Source organism: Zootoca vivipara, chromosome 5 (genome assembly GCF_965207765.1).
Source record: "Zootoca vivipara chromosome 5, rZooViv2.hap1.1, whole genome shotgun sequence".
Classification (NCBI taxonomy): Eukaryota; Metazoa; Chordata; class Lepidosauria; order Squamata; family Lacertidae; genus Zootoca; species Zootoca vivipara.
This window is the reverse complement of record NC_142588.1, coordinates 56,744,764-56,766,053: the sequence shown is the minus strand read 5'-3', so window position 1 is coordinate 56,766,053 and position 21,290 is coordinate 56,744,764. Positions and strand designations below refer to the sequence as shown.

At 43.1% G+C, this 21,290-nt stretch overlaps 1 protein-coding gene across 3 annotated transcripts in view; it reads right to left on the bottom strand.

The window, feature by feature from the left end:
* Positions 1-2,560: 2,560 nt before the first annotated feature.
* ARHGEF4 (Rho guanine nucleotide exchange factor 4) overlaps positions 2,561-21,290 on the bottom strand; it is a 160,378-nt gene continuing 141,648 nt past the window's right edge. For all 3 annotated transcript variants that reach the window (XM_035133510.3, XM_088670725.1, XM_088670726.1), the window contains 9 exons: positions 15,556-15,735; positions 14,744-14,938; positions 13,381-13,560; positions 11,758-11,990; positions 10,841-10,970; positions 8,680-8,811; positions 5,502-5,745; positions 4,906-4,983; positions 2,561-4,205 (listed from right to left, as the gene is read on the bottom strand). In XM_035133510.3, the coding sequence (XP_034989401.3) occupies positions 4,048-4,205; positions 4,906-4,983; positions 5,502-5,745; positions 8,680-8,811; positions 10,841-10,970; positions 11,758-11,990; positions 13,381-13,560; positions 14,744-14,938; positions 15,556-15,735 (1,530 nt within the window). In that variant the 3' untranslated portion in view covers positions 2,561-4,047. The remainder of the gene's footprint in view (positions 4,206-4,905; positions 4,984-5,501; positions 5,746-8,679; positions 8,812-10,840; positions 10,971-11,757; positions 11,991-13,380; positions 13,561-14,743; positions 14,939-15,555; positions 15,736-21,290) is intronic.

Genomic DNA, 21,290 nt, shown 5'->3' with positions numbered 1-21,290 from the left:
CATTGAACTATTGCATCAACACATAGGAGTGGCAATTTCATTCTGAGCCAACTGTGTAAAATTCATTTTTATTTTTATGCAATCCAATGAGTAGATGAGCTCAGAGTTAAATTCTTAAAAGCACGTTTATGTAACAGGAATTGTTATGTATTAATACTTCAGTTTTCAATAAAGATTGACTGTGTTGCTTATCGTGGTCCTTTAGTCTTGTTTTTATTTTCCTTGAACAACTACAGACCTCAAAACACTCACCTTACCTGCCAGTTGACTATGCTAGCTGGAGATGATGGAGCGTCTTCACATGAGGAGAGCCACAGGTTCCCTGCCTTTGTCCCTGTAATGTAACTTGGTGTGCTTAGCTTGCTGCCTCAAATCAACCACATGTCAAAAGAGCTGCTTGCTTTACTCAAAAGGGAAAAGTGTTAAATTGGCATCGGTCCTTAAGTTGGTTGTATAGCACACTTTTCCCTTTTGCTGGTGGTATCAAAGATCCTATATTACTGCATGCTTTCGCAGAGAATTACTATAAGAGGTTTTCCCTGTGCTGACATTCTTCTGTGGAAGTTAATTTCCTATATATATGCAAACCCAAAAATGAGAATTCTGCTTATTCTGTGAAGTTCCTGAATAGCAGCAAGATGGCAGTCCTGTCTGTTTATATGGGTTATGGGGGACTCTGAAGCATGTCAGGCACTAAGCTAAGTTGGGGGTGAGATTTTGGGGGGGGGGCACTTTTCCGGACCAGTATTCCAGTAATGGGTGGTGGCAGATTCACACAAAACTAATTCTTGGTATTTAATTATTAGTAACTCCACAAGTTTCACCTGTTTTCTTTAGACCTTTAATCCATTTAATCCATTCTTTATAGACTTTAATCAACTCTTGGGGGGTTGCATGTTCCACATCCCTGGAGCAGTGGAAGCTATGTTGTCACATTCATTTTCTGGGCTCTGCAGGCCACTAACTTTACACCCATCTACCATTGTTAAAAGCAACAGGCTGTTGTTACAACCCAGTTGCGGGGTGTTCTGGCTTGGTTCAGCACCAATCCATCGCTCGTTTCAGTACTTGATCTATACTGCTGTACACTATAGTATATGATTTATCCCATGGGACTGATAATTCCTGAGAGTTGTTAAAAGATCTATTTACTCAACAAGTAAAAAGTGCTTTCATTTGCAGCACCAGCCACCTGACTGCATAGTTTGCATTGGTTAAGCAAAGGAAACTCTGGCACATTACTTCCCAACTGGTCGTTCTTGCTATTGGACTGCCATTTGTCTCTATGGCGACTGCACTATCACTTTTCTTCAAATACGTCTGTGCTTAGAAGATGGCTGAAGTGAACTGTGTCATTAATACGATTGGTATTTTCAGGTTTATGCATCTGACAGAAGCGTTCTTGGCTCTTGGTCATGTTGTGGCACACCACTTTTGAGTCATTGTAAAACCTGAGCCCTGACTGCACAGGAAGTTGTCGGTGGCTTTTGTTAGCCTCACTCATGTGGATTGAATGGCTTGGAAATCACGCTACCAGTTCAAGAGATAAAAGTACTGTACTAACAAATTAGGAGTCATCTTGTACATGATGGCTATATCTAGGCTGGCATCTAGCCTCTCCAAATCTCATGCTACAGCCCAGAGTGCTGGAGCTATCAAAGTGTAATTGCACTAAAGAGAGCTTCAAACAGGGATGCATCCATATCGTTTCTCATCAGTTGAAGACTTCCAGCCAGTTATGTAAACTGAAAAATACAGGGTTTGGTCTTAACGGTTGCTTGTGTGAGCAGAAGGCAATGAGTTAGCTTAGCTTAGTTCCCCTGCCCTGCCGCATCCCATTCAGTTCACAGGGCCTGCTTTTAGGGATGCAGCAGCAAGGAGATTTGAAAGCTCCGCTGCATCAGCAAAAGCTCTGAAATCTTGGGGCCAAGCTTGGTATGTTTGAAATTATGTAAAAAGTTAAATTATGTCCACATACAAGTCATCACTTGACGCTGCAGTCCCACATGCATCTCTTACAATCCTTAAGTCATGTGAACCAGCTTTTAGACCAGGTGGTGAAACTGAGGTCCTCCATCTCTTGCTGGATTCCTTGGGCTACAGACACACCATACATGTAAAACGTTCTTGCATAATTTTAGTCAAGGCTTCCTCTGCAAAATCCTGGGACCTGTAGTTTGTTAAGTGTTGTTAGGAGATGCCTCACAGAGCTACAGTTCTTATCAGCCTTAAACAATAGTTCCCAAGATTTGCACCGGGGGGAGCCGTGACTTACAATGGTGTGAGTGTGCTTTACGTGTATGGTGTGGATGTGGTGGTCCTCTCTTATCAACTGCAGCCAGCGTGGCCTATCAAGGATGATGGGAGTTGAAAAATTCAGCAAGAGCTTGAGGACCATGGACTCCACATCCTTGCTGTTGACATGGCTGGAGCTGGAGAGAAACAAAGGCCATAGAGCCCAGCCTGCTAGGCAGCTCGCTGCTCACTTAAGAATAACCAGGCACAAAGGACAAGACTGTTGGACCAAGAATTCTATAACAGACAACACACGGAGTGGCAATCACTTTTACAAGTTTCTTTATGAAATTAAATGTAGCCCCTCCCATGAGGGGAAAGATATAGTGCAAGAATGAATTTGTACATGCTTCTGGATTTGCGTAACTATCGGCTGGTTAACCGTAGTTGAACACTGCATCTCTGTGGCAGACTTCTGAGTGCTCGCCCCCTCACAGTAGCCTCATACCAGAGTACATGGTTTTCTTTTTAACTTCACAGTACCAGGAAATCCCTAAAGGATGGGATTCAGTCAGTTATGGCTTCTAGCTATCTTGCTATAGTAAGGCAAATCTTTCTCTTTTTTCTAGTCAAGGATTACATGGGTATTTTTGCCCACCATTTTCAAGTGTCAATCTGTCTATATATACACCCTTCTGTATAAATTCTGGAACTCTGTGGCCCAGGCTTCCTATCCCCGCACTGCCTCTGCAGACTATTGCGTGGGTGGCACAGTTCCCAAGGATAATACTGATTTGCTTGTAAGTGGTACTGGTACACCTGAAATTCACCTTCAGACATGTCTCTTCTTTTTTTTTTAGGAATATAGGCTTACAAATGTTGGCCTTGGTCTTTAGTGGGGAAAAAATAGACAAAACAGGCATCAAGTTAACATCTGACAAGACAGATTACAAACTCTTACAAAATACAGTTATCTGCACTTTTACCATAAATAAACATTTAAAAACACTGACAAAAAAAACTCATTGGCCAAGAACTATGGCAAAGTGTTGGTAGAGAATAAAAGTAATTTAAAGTTAATTTAGGCACATTTCCCCCTCCCCCACAACGTACATTAACTCAACTAGGTCTCGGCTGTTAGTCATGCTTCAGGTTGGCCAGTCGGGTTCTGGTTCGTGGTCAGTAGTTCTGCTTTCAGCAAAGGAAAGTCGGAGGTGGCTCCCTGGCCATGCTCGGATTCTTCGGGATTTCTGTGAAAACTGGCGTGAGGAAGGTGATAGGAAAGGAATCCGCCGTCCCAGGAGAAAACGGTGTGTAACAGCAGCAACAACACTCAACAGCTTTTTGGAGCAAATGCAAAGCGGGCACTGGGACTGCTCATCCCCTTGCCCCTATTTTGTCTGGCGGCCTTGTTGAAACTGCAAGCAAATCATGGTCCCAAGGGAAGGAATGGTCCAAAAGGAAAAACAACAAAATAAGGGGTTTTTTGTTTTGTTTTTTAAGGAAAGAAAACAGGAAAGGTTCCAACTATGTTCTAACTCAAGCCTCTTGCTTTCTCTTCCTGGGTATTCAAAAGAGATGGGCAGGCTCAGCTCACTTTAACAGACACACGCGTACATACACACAACAACAAAAATGGTCCATGTTGTAACACTCTTGAGCTCATTCAGTCTGGCAAAAGAAATAAGGGAGTAAAGGGAAGGTGCTATCCCTCTGAAAGCCAGGAGGGGGAGCAAGTGCTTTGTTTTGCAGGACTGATGCATAAAGTGCTTTCTCAGAAGGTATTCAGGCACAAGATCAGGCTGCTTCCCCTCATTTTCGAAACGGTGCCAGCCTGCTGATGTTCTGCCAGAAATTCGAAGGCTTGCGCTTGGGCTCCGCCAACATGAAAACCTGCTGCTGGGGGAGGTTTGTCGGCAATGTGGGGTGCTTCTGGCGCATCAAGAAATCGTAGTATGTCCGGGTGACCACTGTTAACAACATGAGCAAGAGGATAAAAGGTTACATTGACACAGATTCAACGCATTCTTGCCCCTGATGCCCAGCATGATCTAAATTTAATAGGATAATTCTTCACATTAACTCAACGCTGCCTTTTAGGGAAAGCATCCAACAGGACCTTATTATCTCTTATGTCCATCTTCCTCCTGATCTCACGACACTTGGTGAAGGAGAAAAAGCTGATAAAAGGGTCCTCGTGCTCAAGCCATCTGCAGCACAACTACCATTTCTGAACACACGTGCCACTAGTAATATTTTTATCTTGAAATGTGGCTAGGCATCACATTAAATTTGCATTTGACATGCAGATTTCTTTAAACAGCAAACCTGGGAGGCCTGATTATTATGGAATTGCAGCAAGTGGAGATCTTTTGGGGGGGGGGGTCCTGCCTTCCTCTGCTGTTCTGAGGAGAATTCTACCTCTGAAGCAGGTACTTTGCTTTTGGGTTGATGCGTCCAACTGAATAAAACTAGCTTCCAAGGGGAGGTTCTTGTACATTGCCCTGTATCCTGGATCTCCTTGGCAGGGCTGAAGGCAGCTCAACATGTTCGGGATGCTCTGAAATGTATGGTGTGAAAAGAGAAAAGGTGTCTCCCCTCCTAATACTAGAACTTGGGATGATTCCCCTGTTGGAGAGATAAAAGGGACGGATAGCTATCCTGACTTGCCTTTTGGTTTTCCACTCTGGTTCTGTTTGCTGGCATTAAGCATGGCTTGTTTCTTCTGCACCTCAGTAATGGAAAAACCTAGAAGATGAAACAAAACTCATTAGCTCAGCTGTGCCTTTGCAATGTGCTTCATAGAAAAACACGCACAGCAACCAAGGTGTGTGTGTGTGTGTGGGGTGTCAAGTGGAAAATCCCAAGAAGCAAAAATTACACTAGCAGCTTGATTCTGTGCACAATGACTTGGAAATCAGCCCCGCTGCTCTGGCCACTTTTCCCTTTGTCCCCACCCACCACTGGAAGTTTCTCCAAGGGGGAAGGAAGCCCTTGGGCTGAAAGGGGCTCCCCACCCCTGACTCCGGAGATGCTTTAGCGCAGCTAGTGGACCAGTGCACCCATGAGACAGAAGGATTACATAGGAGGGCCCTCTTAAGACCCTAGGCAATGTTTCGTTTGTTACATCCGTAGGGAAAGGAGAGTATTTCAAAAGTTTGACGTGCAGCTCAAGTGGGGCGGGTGAGAATCTTCTGGGGAAAGGGTTTTCTCTGCTTAATGGCTGCACAATGCCTTAAGCAGCAATCCCAGCAACTGTTGCATACCGGTTTCCTGGTCAAGCTGAACCTGCTTCCTTTCGTTCTCAAAGGCCTTGAGCCAACGCTGCTTCTGCTCTGGCTTTTTTGCACAGAATAAGTGGACTTCCTCAGTGTCCCTGCAGTGCAACTTGAATGCATTTTTAATGGTGACGTTGAAGTCCTTGTCTTTCCCATCTTCCACATCCAGAATCTCCATGTTGTCCATGCCGATTCGACTCTTATAGTACAGGATGTCACGTCGCAGGAGATCCTAAGAGGAAAAGTATAGTCATGTCCCACTCTGGCTTCTCCTCGGGGTCTCCTGATGCATGAATACTCAAGACAGAAATATGCATGGGCTACCATGTGCGAAATAATATATATGTCAGAACTTCAGAAAAGCCAATCAGGCCAATGGCCCAGCTAGCCTAACAACTGGTTTCTCACAGAGGCCAACCAGTTGCCCATGGGAAGCCCTAAGGTAGGATTTGAGCCCAACAGCCCTCTCCTCAAATACGATTCCCATTGAGGCATATTCTGCTTCAGAAAGTGGAGGTAGAATGAATGAATGAATGAATGAATGAATGAATGAATGAATGAATGAATGTAGCGATTGTGGTTATTTTTCCAGCATGGAGGTTCATCTACAGTTATATATTTTCTTTCTTTCTTTTTTAACAATGAATGTTTATTATTTTCTTTTTACAGTTATATATTTTCAGAATTTATATTAAGTTACTCTCCCTTTGTCTGTGGGAACAGCAATTCGAAGAGGTGTATTCCAACACAGGGTTGGGGAAATCACAAAAGTCACCAAATGCAACCCAAGAGAAAACCTACAACTGAATCTTCCCTGGCACATTACTAAATACCGGTAAGACAGAGAGGAGTGTAAAAATCAGCTGCTACTGTCCAATCTCTTGTAACATAAACAGAGTAAGGGTTTCTAATGTCACTACTAATACAACAAGGAAAGTTGTGATACTGCCCTAGGAAGTCTTGGTAGTTTTTAATTGCTCGGAGAATGTATGGTAGGTTTGCACTCATTAAATTGAGTGTAATAGTTGCGCAAGAATTTCTTCTGGTTGTACTGTACAAACAATATTGTACACATGATTTTTAGGTTACTAACTTACTGAGTGACTAAGTGATTGTACTTAAGCTCAAAAGCCCACTGTGTATTTCCATTCTCCCAAGCATGGCAAGAGGTGGGCTTTTGTACATATACACAAGAAATTTAAGTCTTATTGAACAGCCTAGGGGCCTTTAGGCTGTAGGGCATCACCCTTCAAGAAACTCAAAGTACCTCTGATTACATTATAACACACATGGTTGGAAATGGTCCTGTGGCATTTTGTGCAGAAATGTATTCTGACAGCTAAAACATAAAACCTGGCACAATTTTAGTGGGGCTTACCCAAATCAGACACCCCAAAGTGCCCTATTTCAGACACCTTTCGTTTAACTCAGGCACCCCCAAACTGCGGCCCTCCAGATGTTTTGGCCTACAACTCCCATGATCCCTAGCTAACGGGACCAGTGGTCAGGGAAGATGGGAAATGTAGTCCAAAACATCTGGAGGGCCGAAGTTTGGGGTGCCTGGTTTAACTCATAAGATGCATAACTGAAACTAATACTAATTTACATGGAAACTAGGGTTAAAGTTTTTTTTGGGGGGTGGGGTCTTCTCCCCAATCAGAACCAGTTTTAAATAAAGCATTTTGTTCCCCTCCCAAGGTACATAATTTTATGTGGAAATGATTATTCAAACCTAACTCCTGACATGATTTCTGGAGCCTTTACCCAAACCAGATGCTCACAAATGTCACTTCACAACCTACCTACAATATCATCAGTTTACATCATAAGGTTCACATAGGAAGTCAGTACCATTTTGTGTGGCAGTATGGCAGATAAAACAAACAATCTGAAAAGTTAGGGGGCTGGTCTCCCATTACATGTCCTTCTTACAGAGTTAGACTTATTAAATGTAAACAAAACAAATGGATGTACATGTTAGGTACTTTGCTACAGCCACACAAACAAATTCTTCAGTTGTGCTGCAGAATGTTTCATACCCTGCAAGAATATTGTGCAGTTCTGAAAAATGTTTATTCGGTTCAATGAATCCATGTGGAATGTATCAAGAGAAGCTGCCAGCTCTCTCAAGGCCACATACGGTACGGGCTCTTTGCGCTTTAAGTATTTTTTCAGTATTCAAAATTTCCATGGCAACTGATAAGATGTGATTTCAACACTTGCATCTGTTGAAATGCTCCCCTAAGATATATATCCTTTTGGTGATCTTGCAGCCAGAGTGCATGTTCTATGAACAAATGGGCAGATTCTTCAACATATTTTCCCCTAACCAGGGGGCTGTGTCTTATGTGATGCACAGACACCGATGGGAATATTGTAACTGCACCATCCTATTAATTGTGGTCATATCAAAGACTTAGTATAATAATCATCATCATAATAATAATAGAAGACACAGATAGGATAAAACCCATCACTGCTGTTGCAAGGATTATGATGACTCCTATTACTGAAGGAAATGAAAACGTAAGATTCCTGCTGAGTCAGACAAAAGGCCTATCTAGTCCAATATTCTGTTTCACAGTGGCCAGTCAAATACCCATAGGAAGCCTCCAAGCAGGATGTGACCTTTTCCTCATCCCACCTCCTGGGCTTGGCTTTGTAAGATTTCTACTCAAGCATGCATCTTAATGAATAACATGAGCGTTTCTATATGCAGGTGGAAACATTGTTAGACTCTTATCTATTCAATACAACCGTAGAAATTGCCCTGATGCTTAGAAAGAACGTGGGTGGGACTTTCTGATGAATTTAATTTGATAGCATTTTCAGCTGCCGTATTTTAATCTTACAAAAGCTAAATGCTTCGCTTTCCTCCAGCGCCACAGGAGAGCACTCCACGGCAAGGCTCTTTCATTAACCGTTGGTAGAGAAATTCACAGTAGACTAGCATGGAAGAAACGATGGCAGGGAAGGCGAGTCTGCAGTAGTAAACCCTTTCCTTGATTTATATGAATAGCGACGCTTAGATTGATGCCATCACCCTGACACACTGGGATGTTCTTTAATGCAATGCTTGAGTGCAAAACAATGAAAAGCAGTGGGGAATTCCACTATCGGTGGGGAGTGTTAACTGGCAGAGGTGGACACGGCTTGCTTAGCTTACCTTCTTGCAGCAGACAAGCTGATGATCAAAGAGGAAGAACATTCTTTGATGGCTCTTTGCTTGAGGCTGGGAAATTTTGGTTAATTCCCCAGAGTAGATAAGTTCAGAACTCTTCACAAGGACATCTTCACCCTGTCACTCACAAACACAGGAGACATGTCATTTTCTTTCTCAAAAGAAGCTGACAAGTAATATATAGCAGCCTATTGTGGAGATACTCTGGGGCCAAACAAGACGGTGTTGTTTTTTTAAAAATTAACCAGCTTCCTAGCCTTGCACTCCCAGATATTTCCCTATTAAAGCTCAAAACACACATATAAAAGTGGTTGTTGCCAGTAGACCAAACGCAAGAAAGTTAAGTGTTCTTTTTTTTTTTTTTTACTTTTTCAAATTATTTTTATTAATTTCCCAAATTATTACAAATCAAACCAAATTCATTTAATTTAATGCAAACATATGATCATCATCATTTCCTCACATAGCTGTATCATTTCCAGTTGACATCCTTCACTTGTTGTTAAACTGTTCTTCCAGCTGGCTTCTTTTTTCACCTTACAAGCAGCACCTCCGTTACATCTTATAAATAATCAATCCATTTCACGGTGTGGTCCTTGGAAGACCGGTGTTGTTGGTAGACATGGCTTGTGGGGCACAGTGGGATGCAGTGAGCTCCCCTGACCCCACTGGGGAATGTTGCCAGGATTTTTGCCTCATAAATCTTGGTTTTCCCCTGCCTGAACCTCCTTGCTGCCCATGGAGGGTAGCGAGGAGCAACCACCATTGACTCACGATATGACTGGAAACCTCTAAAGTTAAACATCACGCTTAACTTTAGAGGTTTCCAGTCACATCACAAGTCAATGGTGGTTGCTCCTCACTACCCTCCATGGGCAGCAAGGAGGTTCAAGATTTATGAGGCAAAAATCTTAAGCCTATTGATATTCGTGCTTTAAAATGCATTTAATTCTGTGTTGGATTGTGGCTACAAGTGTAGCTGACCTAAGAGAACATGGCCTCTTTGACATCCACCATTGCTTGTGGACCTAAATAAGAGGCAGGAAAACATATTTATCCAGAGGGCCACATTCATTCATTCATGGAAACTTTCTGAGGGCCACATGCAAGTGGTAGGTGGGGCCGGAGGCAAGAATGAGCAGAGCAATAAAAGTCACTCTTCTTTAAAGTTTTCTACATTCCAGGCATGCGGAAGTCAAAGGTTTCTATCCATCTTTAATCAAGGAATCAAGTGACCTTTATCACAGTTTGAGGACACATTTCACCCAAGCAAAAGCCCTCCAGGAAGGCATGGCCAGGACTAGTGAGGGTGTGTGACCTAGGGTCAGAGAAATAGTAAGAGCTGTTCGGCAGTGGAATTTGCTGCCAAGAAGTGTGGTGGAGTCTCCTTCTTTGGAGGTCTTTAAGCAGAGGCTTGACAGCCATATGTCAAGAATGCTTTGATGGTGTTTCCTGCTTGGCAGGGGGTTGGACTGGATGGCCCTTGTGGTCTCTTCCAACTCTATGATTCTATGAAATAGAGAGAACCAAAGGGCTACATTCGGACATTGAGGTTCTCCACTCCTGATCTGCAGAACAGTATTAACAGGAACGAAGACTTTTCACCAAGTACATTTCAAAAGAAATCTGCATAGGCCCTTTACTCTCAACACATTTTGAAGTATGCACCATTTCACGAGAAAGTTTTTGCACCTTGACCTTAATTGGCTATAATGGAACTTATTCCTGGAATGAGAGCCCAAGTTTGCAACTTAAGAGTTTCATCGGCAGTAAATATCAAGTCCCACCAGTCTGAGAATGCTTGCAAACAGTTTGGCTAATAAAAATGTTTATTCTAACTTCAATAATTAGCAAGTGTGAGAAATTAAATCCAGGAAGATATTAAAATTCATCTGGCTAACTTATGACTTGATCTGATAATCTACTGCTCTGGAACAAGAGTTAATGGGATCAATAAAAGGGACAGGTGGATGTGTTGCACGAGGACGCCTTCATGGCATGTGGGGATCTGAAGCCTTGACCAAGTCAAGGTAAATGGGCAAGATACTCAGGAGGCAGATTCTCAGTGCAGCCTTGTGGCTTTTGTGCATGTTTATAATAAAGAATAATCTTCCCTAGTGGAGAAGCCACAAGAACATTTCTTTACCTCCCAGTCCTCTATTGAACTTTGCCACTGAGCAATTTTGTCTATGTTTTCCAAACGCCTCTTCCTCTCGTTGATGAGTCGTGCTACGTTCTTCATGGCATTCAAAGCGGCTTCGACGTCCTTAAAATCCCTAGGTTTTAAATGACATTAGAGATGTCAACATGAAGCAGCCACAGTGCAAAGGGAATGAGTGGCCCTCTTCTCCAAAGCATAAGAAACCAGCAAGCAAATTATGGGGTTAAAGAAAAAGAAAAAAAGAACAGCCAGGAGCTCTACCCCTGACTTGAAGTACATCTGATGTAACTGCTCGAGCTTTAATAGTTTCCCTATCTGCGGTGCAGAGATAATATAGAAGAGTTACAACTTGTGACTTAGTTTGCTGATGCCTGCGAAACACTTCGGCAGTATAAATAACTGTGAAGCTAGCAACTGCTGTGATTGCACTCCCGTGCTTCTCTGTACAGGACCTGGAGTGGTGTCCACTTGGAATTCTCCCCCATCACATTATACGCCACACAACATACGTCGCTGCCCTTTCTTGTACTTAACTTGCAGTTCAGGGCACCAGGAATTGCAGGCACATCCTCAGTATCTGGAGGAAGCAGCTTCCATAACCACATCAACCATTGAGACACCGGTTTCTGCTTCAGACCTGCTTAAGCTTTGTTGCATCAGCAAAACCACCCCCGATGGGCATTAGCTGCAAAAACTTTGACCGTTTTCAAGTTCCAGAGAAAAAGCCTATTTGATCACTGGAAGGTCACAAAAACAAAATGGGACCTAGACACAACCATAAAGAAAGGCCTGCTAAAGTTACTGCCAACTAATTTTTACAAGTATCAAAGGAGGAACAAACTAAGATGGCTGCATCTGAGACAGGATATGTACCCTCCCTGCGCCTTTCTAATCCTCCATACCTGTGTTGTGGGTTGGTATATTTCAGCAGTTCTGCAAGCTGCAGGGGGTACTTGCAAATCTTCTGCACTGGAGTCAGGAGGAAGCCATCCAGAGAGATGTCGATCATCTTCTGAAGCAGGCGACATGCTTCGAAGAAATAAACATACTTGCTCACTTTGGTGAGTCGGGAAAGCTCCATGCAGGCATTGGGGTGGTTATTGCAGTACTCAGAATAGATCTGGAACTCGTTTTGCTAAATTGGAAGGGAAAAAAATTATTACTACTAATACTACTACTAGTAGTACATTTATTATTTTAACTGTTTATTTATCTTTCACAGGTATTATACAGAACAATAAAATTCAATAGATTCTCCGCCCATCCTCCCATGGAAGAACAGATTCATACAAGAGAAACAGGGGAAAAAACTGTAGGAAGAGCAGGTGGGGCTCGCTGACCTGGGAAGGTGGCCAGTCTAGGAGAAGAAAAACTCTGATCCGAAACCTCCGCTGCCTTGTGGGATATCTTCAGGAGAAGAAAAGGCTAAGGCTTAAGCCCTACACAAATCCAGAAAGGAGTCCCCAAGACAGTTGGATGGTGCCTTGTATTCCTCCTTCCAGCAACTCCTGCAGCCCAGCTGGTGCCAAATGAATTGCTTTTCTTTGCTTTGGACAACATTAGCAAGGCTGAGAAGGGGATCTTTGTTGCCTGAGTAGCCCAGGACCTCCATGCATACTGGCAAGGCTTGTGCCCAGGGGAGGTCACTTTGGTGCTGCAAATGCTGCTGTTTGACTTCACCCCGGAGGCACACTCCATTGTCTCTCAAGACAAATGGATGCCAACAAATAGTTTGAAAGTCAGCCTACTGAGAGATGTTAGAGAGAAGTCCATGATTTGCTGTGAATTGCTGGTGGTAGACAGGCATGCTCTTTTGTATATGTGTATGCAATAAAGTCAGAGAGACACTTATTGGAAAGTGTCTGTTTCTTTATTCTTCGTTCATCTAGTTTTTCAGTGATTTCATCCATTAGTGCCACATCCCAGATTTGATTCAGCCACATTTCATATAAGTCAACATTTATACCATTACATTTCTGATCTATAAAAATAAAGCTTTTTACTTGAAAAAAAACAATGATAGAAAGGATCCCTGCTTCAAAGATCACAAACAGAACAGGTGAAGGAAGGAAGAACACGGGGAACAAGATGTTCTTTTAAAAGCACAAAAAAAGAGAAGGGAGGGAGGCAATAACTAAATGGAAGTGAAATATCCAGAGGCTGGCTATAGACAGAAGAGGCACATGAAACAGAACAAGAGAAGCCCTGTAGTGAGATTAAACTGTGGAAAAAGGGATCAGTTTAAAAAGAGAGAGATAAGAGATAAAGTCAAAATTAGATCTGCCAGGGACAACTAAGCCCTGATCCGGCTTGTCCAGCTAAGGTAGTAACAACTATTGTTCTAAGGGTGGTGCAGCAATTTTATAATCAAAACATGTCCAGGTAAACTCTAATCCTAGACCCTCTTGCCTCCCTCAACTCCCTCCCATTCCCAAGCCAAATGTTCAAATGTAATCACCACCTCTGTAGTCACAATAACAGGAATAATGTCAATACTTTCCCACATAATTCAGCTGTCAACTTACATATTCTAAGAAGCAGCACCCCACCTCACTGAGGTGTGGGTAATCTTTGTTGAATTTCTTCTCCAGCGCTTTAACAAATTTTTTCTGGCACTTGTAGATGTCTTCAATATTCCCAAAGATTGTCTTCAGCTGCTCCTCTGTGAACATGTCTGCTCTTTTACGGCATTGTTTTATATAGCCCTGTAAACAAGTACTGTTTTATGATTCAGGTTCCTTGGGAAACAAAACCAAAGAGAACTGCAGCCCAACTCATCCTTGGCAATACATTTAACAGCTAAAGCACCTCAGAGATTATGGACCTGCCATGAAAATGATGATTACTGCAGAAACAAAAATACTTCTGATGTCTGCATGCAATATTCAGGCAACCAATGCAAAGGATAATGCCTCTACTTTGAAATGCAGCACTAAAGGCAGACATCGGAGAATTCTCCAGTGAAGTAAAGCTAAGCTGCTTCTGGGGTGACATGCAGAAGATACACTCTACAATTTTAAGGAACTCAGAAAGGTGTACAAAAATGCTCCATTTGCATTTTATGGTTTTCCTAAAGGTAAAGGTAAAGGTACCCTGACTGTTAGGTCCAGTTGCGGTAAAGCACTCATCTCGCTTTACTGGCCGAGGGAGCCAGTGTACAGCTTCCGGGTCATGTGGCCAGCATGACTAAGCCGCTTCTGGCGAACCAGAGCAGCACATGGAAACACCGTTTACCTTCCTGCCAGAGCAGTACCGATTTATCTACTTGCACTTTGATGTGCTTTCGAACTGCTAGGTGGGCAGGAGCTGGGACTGCGCAACGGGAGCTCACCCCATCGCAGGGATTCGACCCCCCCCAACCTTCTGATCAGCAAGCCCTAGGCTCTCTGGTTTAGACCACAGCGGCACCCGCGTCCTAGAAACTGCTAAAACTTAATGTCTTGTGACACCCAAGGCAAAAGGCAAATGTGTGCATTTTAGTAACATTTTACTATCTCCTTTGTGACCAAAGGTTATGCTGCACAATGTGTTCTAATGTTGTAAGTGGAAAAAAATATGATTCAATAGTAGAATAAAAGACTACGGTTGATAGGAATTCTATATGGAGCTTTTGAAGGAACTTGCTGCTCGAGTCTGACCAAAACCATTTCCACTGAAGTAGATCACCTTCCCGAGGCTGGTGCTATCCAGATGTTGGACTCAACTCTCATCACCATGGAGGGAGTTGTCATCCAACAACATCTGGAGGACACCACGTTTAGAGCAACAATGTCATGTTGAACTCAATGATGAAATCAAGGTTTTCAAGGAACTCCTATAGAGTTCCATATTTCAAACATATTTCTAAAATTCAGCTTCTGAACTTCTTTTATCCGTGTGACTTGTTACCTCACATATGTCCTTCAGATGCTTGATGTAATCTCTTTCTGTGCTTAGGATTTCATTGATAACATTGGTTCTCATTTGGTCCTTAGTTGTTTGCCCCACTCCATAACGGTGGGCAGCATTTCTTGAGTCTTCCTCCCTGCCATCTTCTAACTTCAAAGGATAGTCTTCCATCGGTTCATCCTGGTTCACTCGGAGCTGTTTCAAAACAGGAATATTCCCGTCATATAGAAGCAAGGGCAGGACAACAGCTTTTTGCTTAGGACAAAACATGGGAGAAGAACATTCTGGAAGGCGGAGCTTACTGCAAGTGTTCCAACTAGTTTGTGACTCTCAGACTTGGAATATGAATCTGGCGGCCCCTAATAAAGGGCCTTAAATTCTGTTCCATCTCTCAAGGCTACTTACATAATAACCATTTAAGTTACAGATTCAATAATAATAAAACATCAAAATACAATTCCCACAAAATATCAACAACCAAGCACCCAAGAGCCAATTCAGCAGCAAACAGTGGGGTTTCCTGGGGAAAGCAGTGGGACAAAAGAAAAACCTCTTGGGCCTGTGCCTAGAAAGTATCAGAAGAAAACATGGGAGAAATGGAAGGGTGGAGGAGCCCAAATTTAAGGTAGCAAAAAACTCCCATCTGTCCACATACCCAGTGGCTGCTACTGATCACTAAATCATATTAAAAATGTGTCAACTGCTAGAAGTTACTGAAGCTACAGGAAAAGTGCTTCTCTTCTGAAAATGCCCCCTTTCTTGAAAGTTTGCTGTTAATGAATGTATTTTTTAAAAGAGTGAATAGTTCTTACCCGTACGAAGCTGGCTGGGAACCAGCCCTCGCTGTCCATTATTCTGCCCCACCACCACTCTTTGTTAGTAGCATCCATTACTTCAATGACATCACCAGCCTTGAAGCCCAGCTCTTGGTCATCCATGGTGACATGATCCCAGAGTGCTTCGGCGTAGACAACACCACCATCACTGATGAGCTGGAACAGTGAAAGTAAGCATTTTCACAAACTGATCTTTGGTAGGAGATGCCCAGTTCTTGTCATCCAGGAAAAGGGTGTTGGTTGAAGTCCAAGACCCTGGGGTAGCTCAGTTGATAAAGCATGAGCTCTTAATCTCATAGTTGTGGGTTCAAACACCATGTTGGGAAAAGAGTCCTGCATTGCAGGGGATTGGACTAGATGACCCCCATGGTCCCTTCCATCTCTACAAGTCTATGATTCTATGACTGTGGATATTCTGAGATTTGAGCTGGGAATTTGGGTATGTAGTGTTTAGGTACAGTCACAGACTATGCTCCTAGTGCCCGAGGATCTGCACAGATAGCTGAAGCAGATGGCCTAGAATCAATCCAAGTGTTTTAGCATATAATTGATAAGATGTAGGGGTTATGCTCATAAGTGTGTGCACATGCACGCACACACACACACACAATACATGAAAAACAACTACGTTAACCTGGCAGCCTCGTTTATTTCTACTACTGAGCTTGTGCTCAGTTTAGGGAAGCTTTTAATGTTTGATGGATTTCTGTATTTTAATGTTTTGTTGGAAGCCGCCCAGAGTGGCTGGGGGAACCCGGCCAGATGGGCGGGGTATAAATAATAAATTATTATTATTATTATTGTGCTACAGAAGGACTTGGTGTGCCACAGCTTTATATAAAAATCTGGGCGATATATTATTATTTTGAGATTGCATTCCCTCTCTTCTGCATCAGGAGTCATCTGGAGAGAGTTTGCATACATCCATATGCAAGAAATGACATTTTGGATTTCAAAGTTATTCTGTGTGACAAGGTGCCCATCAGTAAGGGCCAAGCCCTCCTTTCATGCTCCATTTATCTTTACAAATAACTATTTAGCTTAATGTTTCTGCTTGATTTTTCTTCCCTAAATTTACTTATTAACTTATATAACCCCACAGATTTAACCTCTCTCTCTCTCTCTCTCTCTCTCTCTCTCTCTCTCTCTCTCTCTCTCTCTCTCCATATTCCCATCTGTTGGACTCAAAGGCTACCAGTAGTTGCAGTTAAGTGCCTCTTTTCCATGACAGAGCTTTTTCACATGTTGCAGAGCAAATCCTATCAGGGACTGCCTGCCCATGAGGTGAGATGAGACAGTGGCCTCAAGGTGGCAGGCTCTGGACAGCTGCAAGGGGAGGCAGCTCCTGCACTTGTGGGCCAGCTCTTATTCCACCATGCACCTGCTGCTGCATGCCCACCTGCCATGTGCCCACCACCAGGTGGCAGCAGGATGGCAGTGGGTACATGGCTGCTGGCAGGCAGGCAGGGAGAGGGAGGAGGAGGAGGCGGTGGCAAGGGTGGCCTTTTCTGTTTTCCCCACCCAAAAACTTCCTGGGCTGGCCCTGAATCCTATGCATGATGATTACTCAGAAATAAGTGCCACTGTGTCCTAAGACTGCGGCTTTAAGCATAGAGTTGGAAGAGACCACAAGGGCCATCCAGTCCACCCCCCTGCCAAGCAGGAAACACCATCAAAGCATTCCTGACAGATGGCTGTCAAGCCTCTGCTTAAGGACCTCCAAAGAAGGAGACTCCACCACACTCCTTGGCAGCAAATTCCACTGTCGAACAGCTCTTCTTCCTAATGTTTAGGTGGAATCTTCTTTCTTGTAGCTTGAATCCATTGCTCCGTGCCCGCTTCTCTGGAGCAGCAGAAAACAACCTTTTCACCCTCTTCTATATGACATCCTTTTATATATTTGAACATGGCTATCATATCACCCCTTAACCTTCTCTTCTCCAGGCTAAACATACCCAGCATACCTCTCTGGGAATTAGGATCCTGGAACACAATGGGATTTACTTCTGAGTAAACTAAACACACATAGGTGTTAAGGCTATTAATTTTGTTCCATGATACCATATTGCGATACGGTTAAATATTATGGCAAAGAAAGATATGACCAGCATGGTGAGGAGCATTCATCTACATAAGCAGACAGGTAATTTCATTCTGCATGGGAGTCATGTTAACTTTTTAATGTGGATAAGCTTTTGCCAAGCATGAGGTTGGGGCTCACAATTATCTAGTAAAGCTGATGGTGTCATTTGCTCTGTTTCATTCTCATGCTTCACTTAGCAAGGGTAATAGGAATGTGCTGCAGAAAGACTGCTTTGCGTTGCAATCATATTGCTATGCAGTCAGCTAATTATATCTTTGCGAACAGAACTTCAGCTTCATCAAACACAGATGAAGCTAAGAAAACACACACAAACACATATTTTAAAGCAGAGGCAACAGATGGAGATAAACTATATATAAGGTTACACTAATTTCACTGCCTCCTATGAATACTGTACTTCATAAAGCGTACTTTACAAACCGTGAGCCACCCGGAGGACTTTTGTTGAATGGGGAACATATAAAGGTGTAAAATGAAGCAAAGCGATTCAGCGTGATGGGGGGACACCTGGCATACTAGCAGTACATGTGAAAAGGAACCAGGGGTCTTGGTGGGCCACAAGCTTAACACAAGTCAACAGTGTGATGCAGCAGCAGCAAAAAAAAAAAGCTAATGCTATTCTAGGCTGCATCAACAGAAGTACAGTGTCCAGATCAAGGGAAGTAATAGTACCATTCTATTCCGCCTTGGTCATACCAAACCTGGAATACTGTGTCCAGTTCTGGGCACCACAATTTAAGACAAACTTTCCAAGCAATTTATTGTGCAAGGAAAGTGCAGTTGCTACCCATTTGTTACAGAGAATCCAAATATGTTTCCCCCAAATGTTTCTGTTGCAGGAAGAATCCACAGCACATTACAACTTCCTGCACACAAGCCACAATTTGCTCTTGCTGGAATTGTGAGTATCATAGAGGCAGAGGTCATGAGAATGTCATGGTACCAGTCGTCAGTAGTGAACAATGGCATACTCATGCCCACAATGCGGGCACTATTCAAAAGTCTTCTTACTATTTGTTTTAAAAAAGAATAAATGCTATGCTGTCACGGTCCAATAGAAGCACTCCTCTAGTCTACAACTCCAAAGCCACTCCAACATTGTGCATCAGTGATCTATGGTCCCATCTTGGATACTTCCTTCTTTGAGGTCTTAAAATGGTAGGCCCCTCCTTAACAGTCCCCTAACCTAGAACAGCTGCTCACCAACAACAGGACACGTAAGAGCCACACAAACACAAGCACCATACTCTGCAACAAACCCAGAAACCAACTCTATCCCCATATCTTGTAACATCAGTCACAACATCAAGGTTCATTTATTTGCTCATCTTCCAATATGACATATACTATCATCTGCCTGAAATGCCTCTTTGCATTCTACATAAGCCAGTTTATATGTAAAATAACGCATTTGGACACATCTTGGCGTAGGTGAGGCAGAGAGCTGGTGACTGACTCACTCAGTGAGCTTCATGACCAAGTAGGAATTTGAACCCAGATCTCCCTTACTTAAGCTCTCCATAGCTTCCAAGTTATCCCTTTTTTAAAGGGATTTTCCCTTATGCTGAATAGGCTTCCTCACAAGAAAAGGGAAAACTTGGCAGCTATGAAGCTCTCTAGCTACTGTATCATCTTGGTTCTCATTAGCACATCAAACAGAAGGGTTGTAGTTTAGCCTTTTCATCGATGTCTAGTTTCCATGTGCAAAGATTTTACTCTTATTTCCGGTGAGGGGAGCATATGGAGGAGCATTGAGGTTTATTTAGGAAAAATTATACGCTGCTTGATTAACAGAACCTCTAAGCAAATTACAAAGCTGTGCAAACCCCAATCTGCAGCCTGAAGTGCTATGGCCAAGCCACAGATTTACTGTTTTGGTGATAGCTAGGCCTAAATATTATTAAATTTATCATTCATGGTGCCCAAAGCTGAAGGATACTAAAAAGGTCCTTGCCCCAATCTCACCACAGTTTGCTGTGGTATAAAATTAAGAAAGCTTCTTTACACCAGGCTTTGGGCTTGCTAGAAATGTGCTTGCTGCCCAAATGCAAGACCTACATAGCTGAACTAGATATATTGACTGTACCACAGGTGCTGCAAGAGCTCATTAGCATTTTTACACATCAGCAGCTGTTAAGTATCTGCAGCAGAGCCCTGCTGCAATCTGTTTGCTTCTCCTTAAAAAATACAGATGAAACCCTACAGAGTCTTCTGGTCTCGTGTTTATTGTTTGATGTCAGAAAGTGTATACAAAAAAAGATACAGGAAATTTGTTGCACTAGAGCCTCTGAGTCAGGAGCAGAACAAATATTGCCAAGAGGGAGGCAAAACAGCCGCAGCCAATCCAGGTTAAAGTAATTACCACTGAAAGGAAGCAATTTATCCCTATGCATAGTAATACACATTGCCAAGCTATACATCTCTGTGCACATCCTCAACATAACCATTCAGCTCCTATTTGTCTAAAGTGGTTCACCTCTGCATAATTGCCTTATAAGTTGGCATGCAGCAGCGGAAGCTCTAGGCAACAGATATATGTACATTTGGTGGGTGCAGATCTTTCATCTGCAGTTTATAAATTGTGGATTAAGGCTGTTTTTAGGAAATAGTCATCGTGCTAATCTTTTAGCTCTTTGGTTGTGTTAAAATACTTCTGTAATAACCCAGCACCTATAATGCTGAACATACTTTATCACAAGATCTGGGGGGGGGGGAATCACGCTTATTTCCAGGAGGTGCATAAAATGCACAGCATTTGTTCATACACATAGCTGCCAAGTTTTCCCTTTTCTCACGAGGAAGCCTATTCAGCATAAGGGAAAATCCCTTTAAAAAAGGGATAACTTGGCAGCTATGGTTCATACAGCAGTTGTTCAGCAAGAATATACTGTTTGTGAGCCCATGTACAGCTAAGGCATAGGGTCCTAGAGCAATAAACTGCTCAGAAATTTGGGTGGGTTTAACAAAGGCCACAGCTTTGGTTAGTGAACCCTCCATTTGGCATGGCACAGGGCAAGGGTGTTGTCATCGAATAGCCCATCTGCTGGCTGATGTCTCCAACCTAGCCCAATTACTTGGCCTTCCAATGGGAAGTTGGTCCGATGTTTTGGGCTTGCCACATTGTGAACCCATCTGGTGAGAGCCCCCTCAGACAACTTGGGGGAACTGGGGCCCTACAGCCCCCTGAGCAGTGGCTACAGCTGATAAACAGCACCCCAATACACCTTGGAATCTCCCCCTCCAGCAAGAAGCAGGGTGCCCATCCCCTGCTTAACCCAGCTATGGACCCTGCCCTATGCCTCCCCAAACACAGCAAAGTTGTAACAAAAGAAGCCATATAACGGGGAAGGCAAAACCCTCACAGGTCATTGTTAACCAGAGACTGACCCATATGCACAGCCATATTATGCACAAGTCATCCCAAGAACTCCCCAAAATTATGAATAATCAACTACAAAAGAGGGTGGGATGGGTGGGGATGCCGGCAATGAGGCTGAGGATATTCCTGAGCAAACCTTTGTTTATTTCCTGGGGTCGGACCAGACAAAGCAGAGTCTTCACTTTGGTCCAAACCAGGCCCCTAGAAACAGCCCCTCATTGGCTTCTA